This window comes from Pteropus medius, unplaced genomic scaffold (assembly GCF_902729225.1).
Source record: "Pteropus medius unplaced genomic scaffold, Ma_sr-lr_union100, whole genome shotgun sequence".
Lineage (NCBI taxonomy): Eukaryota > Metazoa > Chordata > Mammalia > Chiroptera > Pteropodidae > Pteropus > Pteropus medius.
The window spans coordinates 41,891,623-41,905,404 of record NW_024354875.1 but is presented as its reverse complement, the minus strand read 5'-3'; the positions used below and the strand labels follow the sequence as shown (position 1 = coordinate 41,905,404).

The 13,782-nt window shown below is 35.6% G+C and overlaps 1 protein-coding gene across 6 annotated transcripts in view; it reads left to right on the top strand.

The window, feature by feature from the left end:
- The first annotated feature begins 848 nt into the window (after positions 1–848).
- FXR1 (FMR1 autosomal homolog 1) overlaps positions 849–13,782 on the top strand; it is a 53,046-nt gene continuing 40,112 nt past the window's right edge. Inside the window, exon 1 of one of the 6 annotated variants that reach the window (XM_039855693.1) lies at positions 849–1,019. In XM_039855693.1, the coding sequence (XP_039711627.1) occupies positions 969–1,019 (51 nt within the window). In that variant the 5' untranslated portion in view covers positions 849–968. The remainder of the gene's footprint in view (positions 1,020–13,782) is intronic. The other 5 variants (XM_039855695.1, XM_039855694.1, XM_039855696.1 and 2 more) reach the window with 5 other exon arrangements.

Here is a 13,782-nt window from a genome sequence, read left to right as displayed (position 1 = left end):
CTTTCTCTCTCCCCCCTAGTATTTTTTTCTAAAGGCCTTGCTTTGGGAAAGAGCTTTAGTATTGTTAAAATATTCAAAGTATCTCCATCATAATGCTTACGGTATTGATGTAGATTCTAGAAGACAAGTCATAAATTTATTCTGCTTTGATCTTATTTGTGGAAGTTCGCAAGCGTCGCAGCCGAAGAAAACGTGGTCTCCCCTTCAATTAAAACTTTCCCTGACTACTGCTAACAAGGTGTATTCACCTAAATTCCGCTGTAGACTGTGAACACATCTAAGTTGAACTGAAAATAGTTTTAAACGGCTAATATGCTAACAGGTGTGAACTTTCAGCTGAGCTGTGTAAGGAGGTGCGGAAATGTGGAAACTGAGTCAAAAAAGGCCACCAATTAAAAAAAGAAAGCTAGGCGAAAGAATTTGAAGCACATAGTATCTTCATTTTTAGGCTCCCTTATCCCCTCAAAATGTTGCGTCAGTGGGCAATTGGAGCCCCCAAAGAGTAGAGGAAGCTACTCTAGGGATACCAGCACTTCAAGAAGTTTAAGGGCAGGATATCCAAGAGCACCGGAATGCACATTCGTGGGGCGGGCGGCTTCCACGCAGTTCATTCCGGGGCGGCTGGAGGCACCGACCGGCCGGAGCGGGCAAGCTGCGGGCGCCCGTGGGGAGGGGGGCGGGGGCGGGGACGTAGGGGCGGGTCAGCAAAGCTCCCGCGATTGTTTCGGGAGGCGAGCCAGGCGTCGGCGGCGGCGGGCGGAGCCCAGGGCCAGTGATGTAAGGAGCGGAGGGATCCCACTGGGAGAGTCGGAGCAGCGCGTGGAGACCCTAAGGGTGCGGGGCGGGGGATACCAGTCCCTGCTCGGGTTTCCCCGCCCCTCCCCCCGCCTCCTTCATGCCCCTCCCCCTCCTCCCCTCTGGTTGGAAAGTTTCTAGAATCTCTTCCCAGCGGCCTTTGCGGTTCCAACATGGCGGAGCTGACGGTGGAGGTTCGCGGCTCCAACGGGGCTTTCTACAAGGTACTGACCTTTTTGCTGCTTGTCGGGTCTTCTGGGGGTTGGGGCAGGGTTGAGAGAGGGCTGGTGGTCACGGAGTGTGAGGTTTGGGATCGAAAAGGGCGGCTAGGCCAAAGCCCTAGGCCTCTGAGTTCCTCGCTTCTCCCCCCTCTACCCGCGGTTTAACGGTCTTGGGGGCCCGGGCTCCGTTATGTTTTGGAACAACACGTTGGATACTTTTTGCATTTTCCTACTTATAAATCATCTCCTTGGATGCTGGTGCGGTCCTTGGCGGGCCGGTGAGGAGAAGCCGAGTTGCTACTGGGCAGCGGGGAGCTCCCTGGGAGCAGGCCTGAGCGCCCGGAGGTGGGGGAGTCGTGAAAGGAGGTGGTGGGATTGTGTGGTCATAGCCGCTCCCCCGCCCCTCGGACTCGACCGAGCGGGAGCGCCTCGGCCCGCAGCTCCGACCCCTCCCCACTACCTTGGTGGGGGGGGGGGCGCGTCGCGGAATCCTAGGAATTCACCTTTGTACTAGCGTTTTGGGCTAATAAACTTTAGTGTCCGAAGAAGCGGGTGCTGGATTGAGGATGAGGACAGAAGATAGAAAACTAGAAAACCTTGAAATGTGGCGGGTTAAAATCTTTGCGGCCTGGGAAATTGGGCGGCGCCTGAGCCCCTCTATTACGGAAGAAAAGGCGAGAGTTCTAGGCTTTAAAAGTAAGATTTAAAATGCGAAATGGATTAGGGAGACAGGTAGGAGGTGACTAGTTTCTTTATATTAGTTACCCAGTGTTTTTGGAAGAAGGTATTGATTTTTGTTTTCTTTTTCCCCACGAGGTTTTTTTGTTTCCATCGGGAGGAAGGAGATTCATTACTGTGGGATCGGGGTTGGAAAACGGAAGAGGAATTAGAGAGTACAGGAATTTAGTAGGGGCTTCCAGTGTAGGGGGTCACAAAACTGAAAATGAAATCCTTGCAGTTTTGTTTTGCCCATTGTAACGGTCTCTTCCGATTCTCTCTTTCTCCCAAAGTATGCCAGGATGTTACAAGATCAATACAAAATCTCCCCAGCTGTTGTCTGTCAGTCAATCTCACTAAGCCAGCATCTCAAATGTTTTGAGTCCTGGCTATTTTTATGAAGGAGCCGCCTTCTAATACAGGAGTATTGTGCGTATGCAGAATGTATCCTCACTGGGTTTCATTTCAGCGTACCTTTTATCCCACGAGATGTTAATTTATTTGGTGGTCGCAATTTCCTATTTTCTGATTAGTTTACTAGTTTACGGATTAGCTGTGTGGATTTTAATTGTCACGTGGTAATAGCATAGTAAGAAATCACAGTTGGCATCTAAAAGGATCTCCTTAAGCTTTATACAAGTTTAACTCTCCTTTGGTGGTCAACAAAGTGAAAACTGTGGCTTGTAGAAAGGTGTCTTAATGGGTGACTACATTGGCAGTCACGTTTAAAATGTGGTGTCAAATAACCTAAGTAAAATTCGAGTAGGTATTTTATTTACTTTTGTTCTTATTGAAACCTAGTGGTTTTCGACTGCAGATAGAGTTGTGGCACAACGCACAAAAGATGGTCTTGCCATACTTTTCCTATCAAGGGATAAATAAGGTTCATCACTTTTGTATCAACACTATTTGGCTTTATATTTCTTGTGTAATGGAGGCATGTATTTTTTTCTTTGGTCATATCGAAAATTAGAAAATTATTTTGTCTTTTGCAGCATGTGGGTGATAGATGGAGTACCGTTTCTTTTTAGCTATGTAATTCATGTTGATTGCTCTACAAGATGTTCTGCATTTCTCTTTAATAAGATTTCATTATTTAAGATCATCGAAAGTTTAGTAAGGACTTTACAGTCTTCGGTTTCTGAGTATTTTGTTAAGTCAAATCACAGTAGATCTAATGTTTCCATTTCGGAACTCTATTTATTGATCTCTATCCATACATTTGTTATCTCTATCCATACTTTAAAATCTGCCTGGTTTTAACTTAGATTTTGACTCCATTACTCATTGTTACTTAACAAAGTAAGGTGACTTGACAAAGGTTCTGAAGCATCCCTAGCCACATTTGTGTGTACTAGGATAATTGCATTTGAACGCTTGGAATTTTTTATCCTACTATAATCGACTAGTACATGTACTTTGTGGAAACTGGTCTTCAGAACTCTGGAAGAATGGTGAAGTGGAGGAATCCCAGGTTTGAAGTTAAGTGAGAATTCTAGGTCTGTACTTCAGTTTACCATTATCTAGCAATGGACCCTGAACAGATCTTCCTGGTTCACTTTTCTTTTGTGTAAAATGAGAAGTTTGAAATAGTTTAGTGGTCTCCAATATTTTTTATCTCATGAAACTTCTCAGTTGGAAAAAAATTGGCTTAATGCACAAGCAATTTAATTTTAACTATGTGACTTGAGATTTTCATATAGTAACATTAACCTTTTAATGGACAATTATATGAGCTTTGGTAAATGCTAACAGTTGTGTAACCACCACCAACACGATGAAGAATGGTGTTCCATTATCTCCAGAATTTTCCTCCTGCCTCTTAGTAGTCAGTCTCCTCACCCCCAGACCATAGTGTGTTTTTTGTCCCTGTAATTTTGCATTTTTCAGAATGTCCTACATGTAGAATTGTATACCTTATAGTGTTTTGATTTGGGCTTCTTTCATTTAATATAGCCACAATTTTAAGTTTTTTAATTTGAATAATACAGGGTTAGTGAGGGAATTTTGGAAATTATCAGAAATTGCCTTGATAACAGCTGTTAACATTTTGGTATATTTTTTCTTTCAGTTGTGTTTTCATTGTACAGGTGATTTTGATTTTCCTCCTCCTTTTCTCCTTTTTCCCCTTTAATACACAGACACATACATGCTTTTGGCTGTAAATATGAGTTGCTAGTGAAGAATTTCAAAGTCATGGGATTAGATAGTATCATGCCTGAGGCAGTGCTCTGTAGAGATTGATTAAAGATTTCCTAGTGGAACTGAAACTTCATTCCACAAATTAATTGAAACTGGTGAAAAGCTAAAGATTTGACCTAAAATTAGGTAGTCTTTTTTTCCCTAGAAAATATTTACACAAATGATAGTGCGTTTTGCATCTTTTTTTTTTTTTTAACTTAACAGTGGATCTATAGTTGTTAAAGAGGTAAAAATTTGATATGTTGTTCTTTGCAGTCCTATAACTATGGATTGAAATGAATTGGAGATATGTTAATTAAACATTTAATAGGGGTTATAATTTTTGTATAAATATTTGTTTTTATAGCCTTTTCTACCCGGAGCATGGCATTTTAGCGTTTATACTACTAGCCATATAAGATAACTTTCTTTTAAGCTGTGAGATAGAATTTACATTCTATGATTGTTTAAAGAGTATTTAGAGTTGTGTAACCATTACCACAGTCTTAGAACATTTTTTTTACTCTCCCCCAAAAACCTTGTGCTCATTTGGTGTCATTGAGATGCTTTTTAACTGTGTATGATATTAAGCTTTGTAATAATGTCGCAATTTGCATAGCCATGGGTAGAATATAATTTTAAATGCACATTGAAAGTAAGTCACTCAATTTCTGGCTCATGTAGAGAAGTTTCTGTGGTGTTCCAAGGAAATATGTAATCTGTAAGTTGGTCAAATGACGTATTGGGCCTTTTCTATAGAAGATAGAATTAACTTTAGATCTGTGTGATTTTTTTTTTTGGCTGTAATTGACTATCAAACAAAATTTAAAATAGAATATTTCCAAAATTTCCTTATTACTTTAGCTCAGTTTAATATTAAAATGAAATTTGAGAGTAATTAGATCAATGCCGCTTTATTATCACCCATGATGACTTATGGAGTTGTGTTCTCAGGGTGTACTTAGTTTTCAGTTGGTATTGATTCATTTGATTTTTTTTGTGGAAATTAGTAATTGAGGAAAAGATGGTGGCTGTCTTAATAATATTAGGGGCAGTTAAAAACATACAGGTATTTAAAGATAATTTTTAGTTGTATATTTTAAAATGAAATTTTTATAAAAATGTAAAAACTAAGATTTAACTAAATGAAAAGGCCACTTTAACAATTAAAAAAATTACTTTTCCTGTAATTTTTCTTTGTATTACAAGAACAGTACACAACTATGACAAATCTGAAAACAAATTAAAAATCTTATCTATCTGGAGATATGCTGTCAAGGCCTTGGCTTTTGTATACTTAGAGAAAACACATTTTTCCATGTTTTTACTTTAATGCACCTGCGTATTTTCTACATCATCGTATATTTGCGTGCTTTCTGTGAGAGAACAGTTTTCTATGACTGCTTATTGTTTACTAGATATTCCATGACTCTTATACATGTATTTCTTGATTTTGTTCTCTCAAGGACTCCATGAAGTGTATGCGGTTTTATCCCCAATTTTCATATTAGGAAACTGCTGATGATTAACTTGGACAAGAATATACTGTAGCTGAAGTGAGATTTAACTCTAGGGCTTCGCATTTCCAATTGCCTAGGTTAGCATAGTATTAAGTTCTTCAAAGGAAATTTTAGGGTAGGGCGCTTACGCTTTAGTTAGGAAGACAGGGCAGACACTTGACCGGATAATAACTTTAGAATTGAGTTCTCTACCACAATGTTAAGGATGTAGCAGACTTGTTTTTTATTTTTTGGTAGTGGGAAGAAAACTGTACCTTCCATAACTGATCCCTAATTCTTGTATTAGCTAGTTGAGACACCTTGGAGTTTTCATTTACAATATGAGACAGTTTTAATGATTTATCAGCTGGTGGAATCTGCTAGGTTCTGTTAGTTCATTAAGATCCCATCTAGCTCTAACAACAATAACAGCCAATCTATAGCATCCAGACTATCAGACGGTGCAGGTACTTTACATGAATTTATTTCATTTAGTCCTCAATCACGATGATGGGGAGATAGTGTTACCATTAATTGAGTAAAGTGAGGTTGAATAATCTAGGTTTGTAAAATAAAAGGCTGTTTCAATATTTAGTCTGATTTTTCTGATCTCTAACCATTATAGTGTGGTTTTTTTTTTGAAATACGAATATATAGCTTATCAATTATTAATTACTGATTACTAGTAATTAATACCATGGAAGTCAAGAGGACTGAATTGGGAGGATTCTTGGAGAAATGATTTATGTCTTCACTTTATAAAATCTATTCTTTCCAGTATGGTAGTCACTAGCCATAAGGCTGAAATGAGCTAGTCTGAGTTGAGATGTGCTTTCATTATAAAATGCATACTGGGTTTGAAAGACTTAGTATGAAAAAAAAGAATGTACATAATTTAAAAATACAGATTACATGTTGAAATCGTATCTTGGATATATTGGATTAAGTAAAATTATTATTAAAATTCTACCTTTTTTTTTTTCCACTTATTTTAACATGGCTGCCAGAAATTTTAAAACTAGATATGTGGCTCAAAATATAATTTATGCTGGGTAAAACTACCCATACTGTTCATTTATATCATTCTCAGTTGTTAGCTTTGCATTGATTATGTAAGGTATTTGGGAAATACTAGAAATACTTTATGCATGCATATATATGAAACTGTCTTCACATTTTCTTATGATGCGGCACTTCTTGGTAATCTTGCCATGTAGCCTTTTTTTGAGCATGCCGGGACTTTTTTCTTTCACATTTATTTTTCAATTACAGTTTTACAATATTTTTAGTGTTAGGTGTACAACATAGTGATTACTACCTTACAAAGTGGTCACCCCCTTAAGTAATCGCCCATCTGACACCATACATAGTTATTGCAGTATTTTGACTGTATTTCCCATGCCCGGTAGTATTTTTGAGTATCAAATGGCTTTAGAAGGTTCTTAGGCATATGTTTAGCAAATAGTTAAGAAACGCTGTTTTGATGGTTAAATTTTCTTGGACCAACTCTTCATAAAAACAGGCCAAACAAAAGCAATGCTTTATTCTAAACATATGTATTTACAAGTATAACAATCCCTTTATTTGTCCTTACATTGAAGAGGCTAAAAGTCATGGCAAAATTGAACCAACATTAAATCTCAGTTAAATATTAGTTGTTTTAGCTTGTCTTTTATACTCTGTCCTCAGCATTTTTTGCTTAGTTTTCTTGGGATGAGTAGAAGTCTCCTAGTAATAATTGATGGAGTTTATAAATACTGTTCGCAAAGGAACATGCCTTCCTCTGTCAAGATTTCTTCAGGATAATGAATCATGAAAACTTTTCTTCCCATTTTATAACTTTTTACTTTCGTAGTTTTTTGGGTTATTTTCAAGTTTTAAGTTTTCCAGTGACCTGATGCCTGTACTTCGTACATAGTAGGCCTTCAGTACATACTGAACAAATGAATCAGCCATTCTTGGCTTTTGGACACTTCTTGATTTATTGTTAATCTTCGTATAACCGCATGTATACAAAACTACATCTTTTTTGATTTCGATGCAAACAACTTGAATTTTTTCTTAGGGGCTATATATTCTGGTCAAGTTGAAATATTGTCACAGAACTTTATGCATGTGGAAAGAGAACAGTAGAGACAGGAAACTCCGCGACAGGAAAGTCACAGTAGTTTTAAATGGCCATTTGAAATCATTAAATCATCCCATTTCATGGAGAACTGTTGGAGAGTCTAAACTTGTGTAATTAACAAGCCAGGAACATTACTAGTACGTAAGCATTATTCTTATTCTTATTGAAATTCTCAGATCCTCATTTTCTTTTATTCAGAACAGTTAAATGCTAATGAATGCTGGAAGTTTGCCTTGAATAACTTTTTTGCTTAATAGAACTTATTCCGTAATGATGCAATAATTTCTTTAATGTGTAAGGTTATTAGCAAATTTGCAGACTGTTTATAGAACACGTGTTTATTGACTTAAAATAATTTTTGGTAAATTTAGTTATGTAGAACTTCAAAAAAAGTATTTGAAGTTAAGACATTTTTTGATTGCAGTAGCTGTCTTGAATGTGCTTGTTATTGGAATCAAATTACAACTCAGATCTTTTAGAGCGTTGTAAACATCAAACAAGTTCATTACTTAGAATGTTGATTTGTGATTCTTAGAGATGGAAAAATTAAAAGATGTGGGAAGTGGTGATGTATATATGTGCTGTATGGACAGTGTTTAAGCTCTATCTCAACTCTTTAAAAAACATTTATGCAAACTTGCTTCCCTTCACCCCTTGATCTCTTTTCCCACTTCTCTTTTAGGTAAATTCATTTATAGCCAAGTATGCATACTCAGAATGGCACATAGATACACATTCAGATAAATATGTAGGTTTTTTTCCATACTGCTCTATAAAAATAAGATAATCTACATCTTGGCTATTTTCACTTGGAGTGTACTTAGTTTTTCAATGGTTACATAATATGTCAGGGTAAGAATTACTGTGAAATCCAGCCATTCCCTAGTTAATAGACACTTTGTTCTCAGTTCGTTGGATATGTTTGAAAGAGTGGTATAGATTGTTGGTGGAAGAGAACTTTTTTTTTAACTCTAATGTTATCAGAATACTTTTCAAAAGGCTTAACACTTCCTATTTTTTCATTGATGAATATCTTTATATCCTTGCCAGAAACGGGTTTTATAATCTTGTCAGTTCGATATAAAGGGTTATCTCATTGGAACTTTGATTTGTAAAGGTCCCCACTTATGAATTTTAATGTTTGTTGGCCATTTGGATTTACTTTCCCTTAAATTGCCTGTCGTTTGCCCATTTTCCTATTGGGATATCCTTTGTCACTTTTTGAGATCTCAAAAGTCATTTATTGTGAGTGCCGCCTCCACATCTATTATCTGTTGACTTTCCAGTATCCCTCACCATAGAGATGTTTTATTTTTTTTATGTACTGAACTATTTTTTTCCCTGTTAAGGCTTCAGGATTTCCAACTTTGGTTAAGGTAGCCTGTGTTCAGATGATACATATAATTTCTTAGAATTTTTTGTAGTGTTTTATTAATTTATATTCATTACATCAAGATTTATTTTTTAATATTCATAGGCAGTCGTGCTAGCACCATGTTTTAAATAATAAACCTCTGTTTTAAAGATTTTGTCATTTTTTTCCTTTTGGCATCTGCAGGGATTAGATACTTGCTTTCTTTAGCCAAATCTTTCTCAGTTCTAGGATTGAGATGGGAGGAGGCTGTCCAGCATCCAAGAAAGCTGGGTCCCATTCGGGGTTGATAGAACTTCCTGAGGATTGCTCGAGAAAGTCTCTGGGGTGCTGTAGGAAGACCATAGAATCCCTGAAGGGGAACATCGTGACTTGCTTTTGGGCAAATGAAGCCTTTAGGAGTTTTATTTTCCTTACCTTACTGCCCTGGGCCTTCTCTTGTTTTACCTAACCACATGGTAGTGGATCTGAGATCAATCTTAATAGTGAAATGCCACTATACTATAGTGTTTTCAGTAAATGAGAATTTTTTTCCTTTCTCTGATAAGATGTTCTTTTTATATTTGTTAGCTGTATACATTGTTCAGCAACATAAAATGTTTTATTATAAATTATTTAAATTACCAAACACAAATGCTCCAGGAAGACTTAACATGGTATTTTTGGGAGGGGAAGAATAGCTTTCAGTACTTCTGGCACACCTTTGAGTGCCTGGGTATACCTTAGTTTAGTTTAAGAAGCTTCTGCTTCTGCAGTTTGCAGATTTAGAATGAATGTGTGTGTGTGTGTGTGTGTGTGTGTGTGTGTGTGTGTGTGTGTGTGTGTGTGTATGTATGTATGTATATTTGCTTAGGTTGTGATGATCACTTGCATCTGGGAGTCCCTTAAGTTAGTTTCTTCAACATAATAGAGTATGTCATGCATTATAAAATACAATTTTTTTCATAATGTCGCAAGTATGGTGCATAGCTAGTACCATTCTAGATGCATTCTAGAGAAGTTAATTCATTACACAAAATGTCTTAATGATTGGATTGTATTCTTTTAGAACCCTGTTTAAGACACACTTTTCTGTTTTCAGTTTTCTCTTTTTAATTCTGTAAATTGGATCACGTGTTAGAGTGCAGAGTAGGACAACAGATAATTCTGACTGTTGTCATGTTGATTTGAGGTGTGAAAGTCAGCCATAGGTGGAGATGTCTCTGTATTTGGAAGTTGGGTTTAGATTTCATGGAGTAGGTTATTTTTCCATAGATTTGGGATGTTAGTGGAAGATCCATACAATTTCATTGTATCGAAAATGATAATCCATTTTAAGAGTCACTTAAGAAATGTTGCCAATTAATCTATGAGTGGTGGTTTTCTTTTAGAATTCTTGTTACATACTTACTGAAAGATCATCTTTAAACACTTGCACACATAAAATGGAAAATACAAGCATTTAAATTTAAACCAACAAAATTTAAATTGGTTAAGACATCTTCAAATTCAGGTGATTGTGTTTCTTCTCACACTATCTTGGCTGTTTTAAGCCTATTTTTTAAAGTGCTCTCCTCTTATCTCCAGGATTTTCTTCCGAGAATTTTCTCCTGCTCTGCAAATTTCGATGGTGGCGTTTTTTTATTTTATCAGAAGGTGTCAACAGAACAACCTTCTGGTATGAAACCGCAGTCCTTCCTAAAATGGTCCTTCATTGATTTGCTGAATAAAATAAATGTCTAAGGGTTACAGTCATATGTCACAGAAAATTGCAAGCAAACCAGGTTTGAGTATGCTTAAACAGTGATGTTTATATCCTGGCTGCCATATGGCTATTAGCTGGTCTGAGATGCCATCAATTATAAGAAGCATCTTGATTTCAGAGATGTTAAGTTAGAATTGATGGGCTGGGAAGGTAGGCTGGGGCCAGAGAATGAATCAGAAAATAAACTGATAATTGATCAAAGGGTAACAAGTGATAATCAGATCCATTATGGCAGTTCTTGAAAAGCAAAAACCTAAGGTGAATTTTACATAAATGCTGTTAACTTAATCTTTCTCATTGATTCTTTTTGTAATCACATTTATCCTCAGCAGTAAACTTTACCTGATGTAGTTGAGGAAAATGGAAACTTAACCCAGTCAGAGGATAGGCCCTATAGGATGGAACAAACTTGAGTCGAATGCCTTTATATAGAAAGAATTCAAATCAGTTTATTTTTAGACTGCAGTATTTCATCACAGGTTTGCTTCAGCAATTAAGCCATCAGCTGTAATATTTTAACACATTGGAGAAAGTATCAAAAATGTAGTTATTTCTTTTGACAGCAAGAATGCATCACTTTTGTGAAAAGGAAAAAGTTTTCCTTTAAACAGGAAAAAAAACTAGTTATTTCACTGTAATGCCAAATAAATGGAAAAATAAAATCTCTAAATTTTATACTAGTGATCCTGACAAAGACTTTAAGAATTGATAGAAATATTAAGGCTGGAGTGAATCTTAAATTATATGGGAATACTTGATCAAGTTTGAAGGAGGCATAATGTGAGTGTGAGAATTTTTTGCTTGCTTAAGAGAATAAATGTGAACCAGAGGTTTGATTCCTGATGGAACCCTTGCTTTTTCCACTTGAGATTAGATAGAGTCTTTAAAACCTACCGTCCACTTAGGAAAAGAGTACTGTTTCTTGCTCAGTTTATTGGCAACCAGCAAACTCTTCTAAGAGGGATTTCAAAATTTAAGAGTTATCCCTTTAGGATATAAATCTCATGGTTTTGGATCTAGTCTTTCCATTCCAAACCTTACTTTAGTTGAGGTTTCAGGCTGTCTAGTTTCTGTTAGCACTTTGCTGAGTACTAAGGTTTTTAAGTTTCTGTTTCCCCTTTATAAGGAAGGAATGTAAACTTAGACTTGTAATGAAATTGCAGTTGTAGGAAGTCATTGGTGGATTTTTGAAAAATATAAAGTAATAGGTGAATTTCAAATGATACTTTGCAGTCAAAGGAAATTTTCTAGACTAGGACAGTATGTTTTTAATGAATTTAGTGGGAATATTCTCTAAGGAATTCATGTATCTTTATAGATACTATAAGCCATAGCTTAAGCAAAACCTCTAATAGATGGATCAGTACTTTAAACATTAAAATTTTTATTTTAACTTGAGTTTATGTTTTGGACAAGATAGTTGCCTTTCCAGTTGTGAACTAGATTTTGATGTTTTGTTCTGGAATTTTGCTTTAAATAGGCTTTTTAGGAAAGGTGCCATTTATCCCTCTATTTATAAATTCCAAATTAGTATTGCTACCAGATTTAACCTTACGGGGTTTAAAACTACACGTTAGCAAAAGCATTTTATCACCTGATTCATGATATAATGAAAAGAGCTCTAGACAGAAGATGAGGCTTTAAATTCAATACTTATAATAACCTAGGGAGTTAACTTTGGGGTTGTATATCTTTGAATTCCAGGAATATATTCATACTATGTTTCTTGTTTAACCAGTAGGATTTTTTCTCCCCATGACTACTATAATTAAGTTGAAAACATGTGTTTTTCAGCCGTAGTGTTCTGTAACTTCAAAAATATATTTTTGTAAATATTATCTTTGTGTACTTTGTTCTTTCCATAGGCCATTTATCTTTCATCTCAAAATTGCCAAACACTAAAAAATGAAGTTTATCTTTATATTCTGATAAGGATCTACAAGATGTAAAATGGGAGGGGGAAAGCACAGTTCAAAACAAATTGTAGTAAATGTTTAAAGTTTTAATGAAGACATATATTATTAAAATTACACTTATTTTTTTGTGAATTACCCATTCATGTAGTTTATACTGATTCTTTTTTTTCCTTATCAGCTTGTTCAACTACCTTACTAACTCACCTGAGAATATTATAAATTATTATATATTATAAATTGGGAATTTAACTGTGTTTCACCCTTTCTTTGTATGTGGTTCTGTTTTGCTTATCATATTTGAGTTTTTAGGTAGCATAAGTTTATGAAACTTTGTTTTGTGGCTTTTGGGTTTTTTGTTTTTTGTTTTTTGTTTTTATTACAGAGGCCTTATAAATATTTTACTTGTGCTTCCACTTACAATCTTTATTTTTTTAAAGTTTCAGTCATTCATGAATTTTTTTGAAGAAATCCATTTTCATTTTCCTCAATTATCTAAATGTCCCAGTACTGTTTAAAAATAATCCATTTATCCCTCTATTTATAATTTCCTAAATGATTTAGTCTTATTTTGGGAATCTATCTCTTCCTATAAAATGTCTTTTTAAATGATTACTGTAGCTTTAAAATAAGTTTTTACTATTTGGTAAGGGATAGTGTATTCTAGTTATTCCCTACTCCCATTCAAAACTTTCCTTTTTCAGTGCTTGTTTTAGATAGACTTTGGTGTAATTTTATTAAGAGTAACCCCTTTCCTCCCAGCAGAAATGTGGGAACCAATTTAGGGATATACTGAAAATTTCACAATATCAAGAACTCTTATCTAAGAATGTGATGTGCTTTACATTTTTCTAAATATTTTATTTCATTAGTCAAGTTTTAAAGATTTGTGCATATAGGTTCTGCACATTTTTTGTTGTTGAGGGCATTACTAGGGTTTTATTTTTTTAATGCTGCTGTTAGTAGAATCTTTTATTTTCAGCTGCTTATTGTTTTTATACAGGCAACTAATTAATTACTGAATTTTTGAATTGTTTTTAAAAGTTTTTATTTTAAGCTTAATTACCAGTTCTTAAAATAGTGCTTCCACTGCTTAGGGATTCCTGCTGTTTCCTTTATCCCCTCCCTTACCCCCAATTTAGACATAATTTATGGCATTCCTGGGTTTTTACTATACTATGTTCTGTGATTTTGTCAGGAAGCATATTCTAA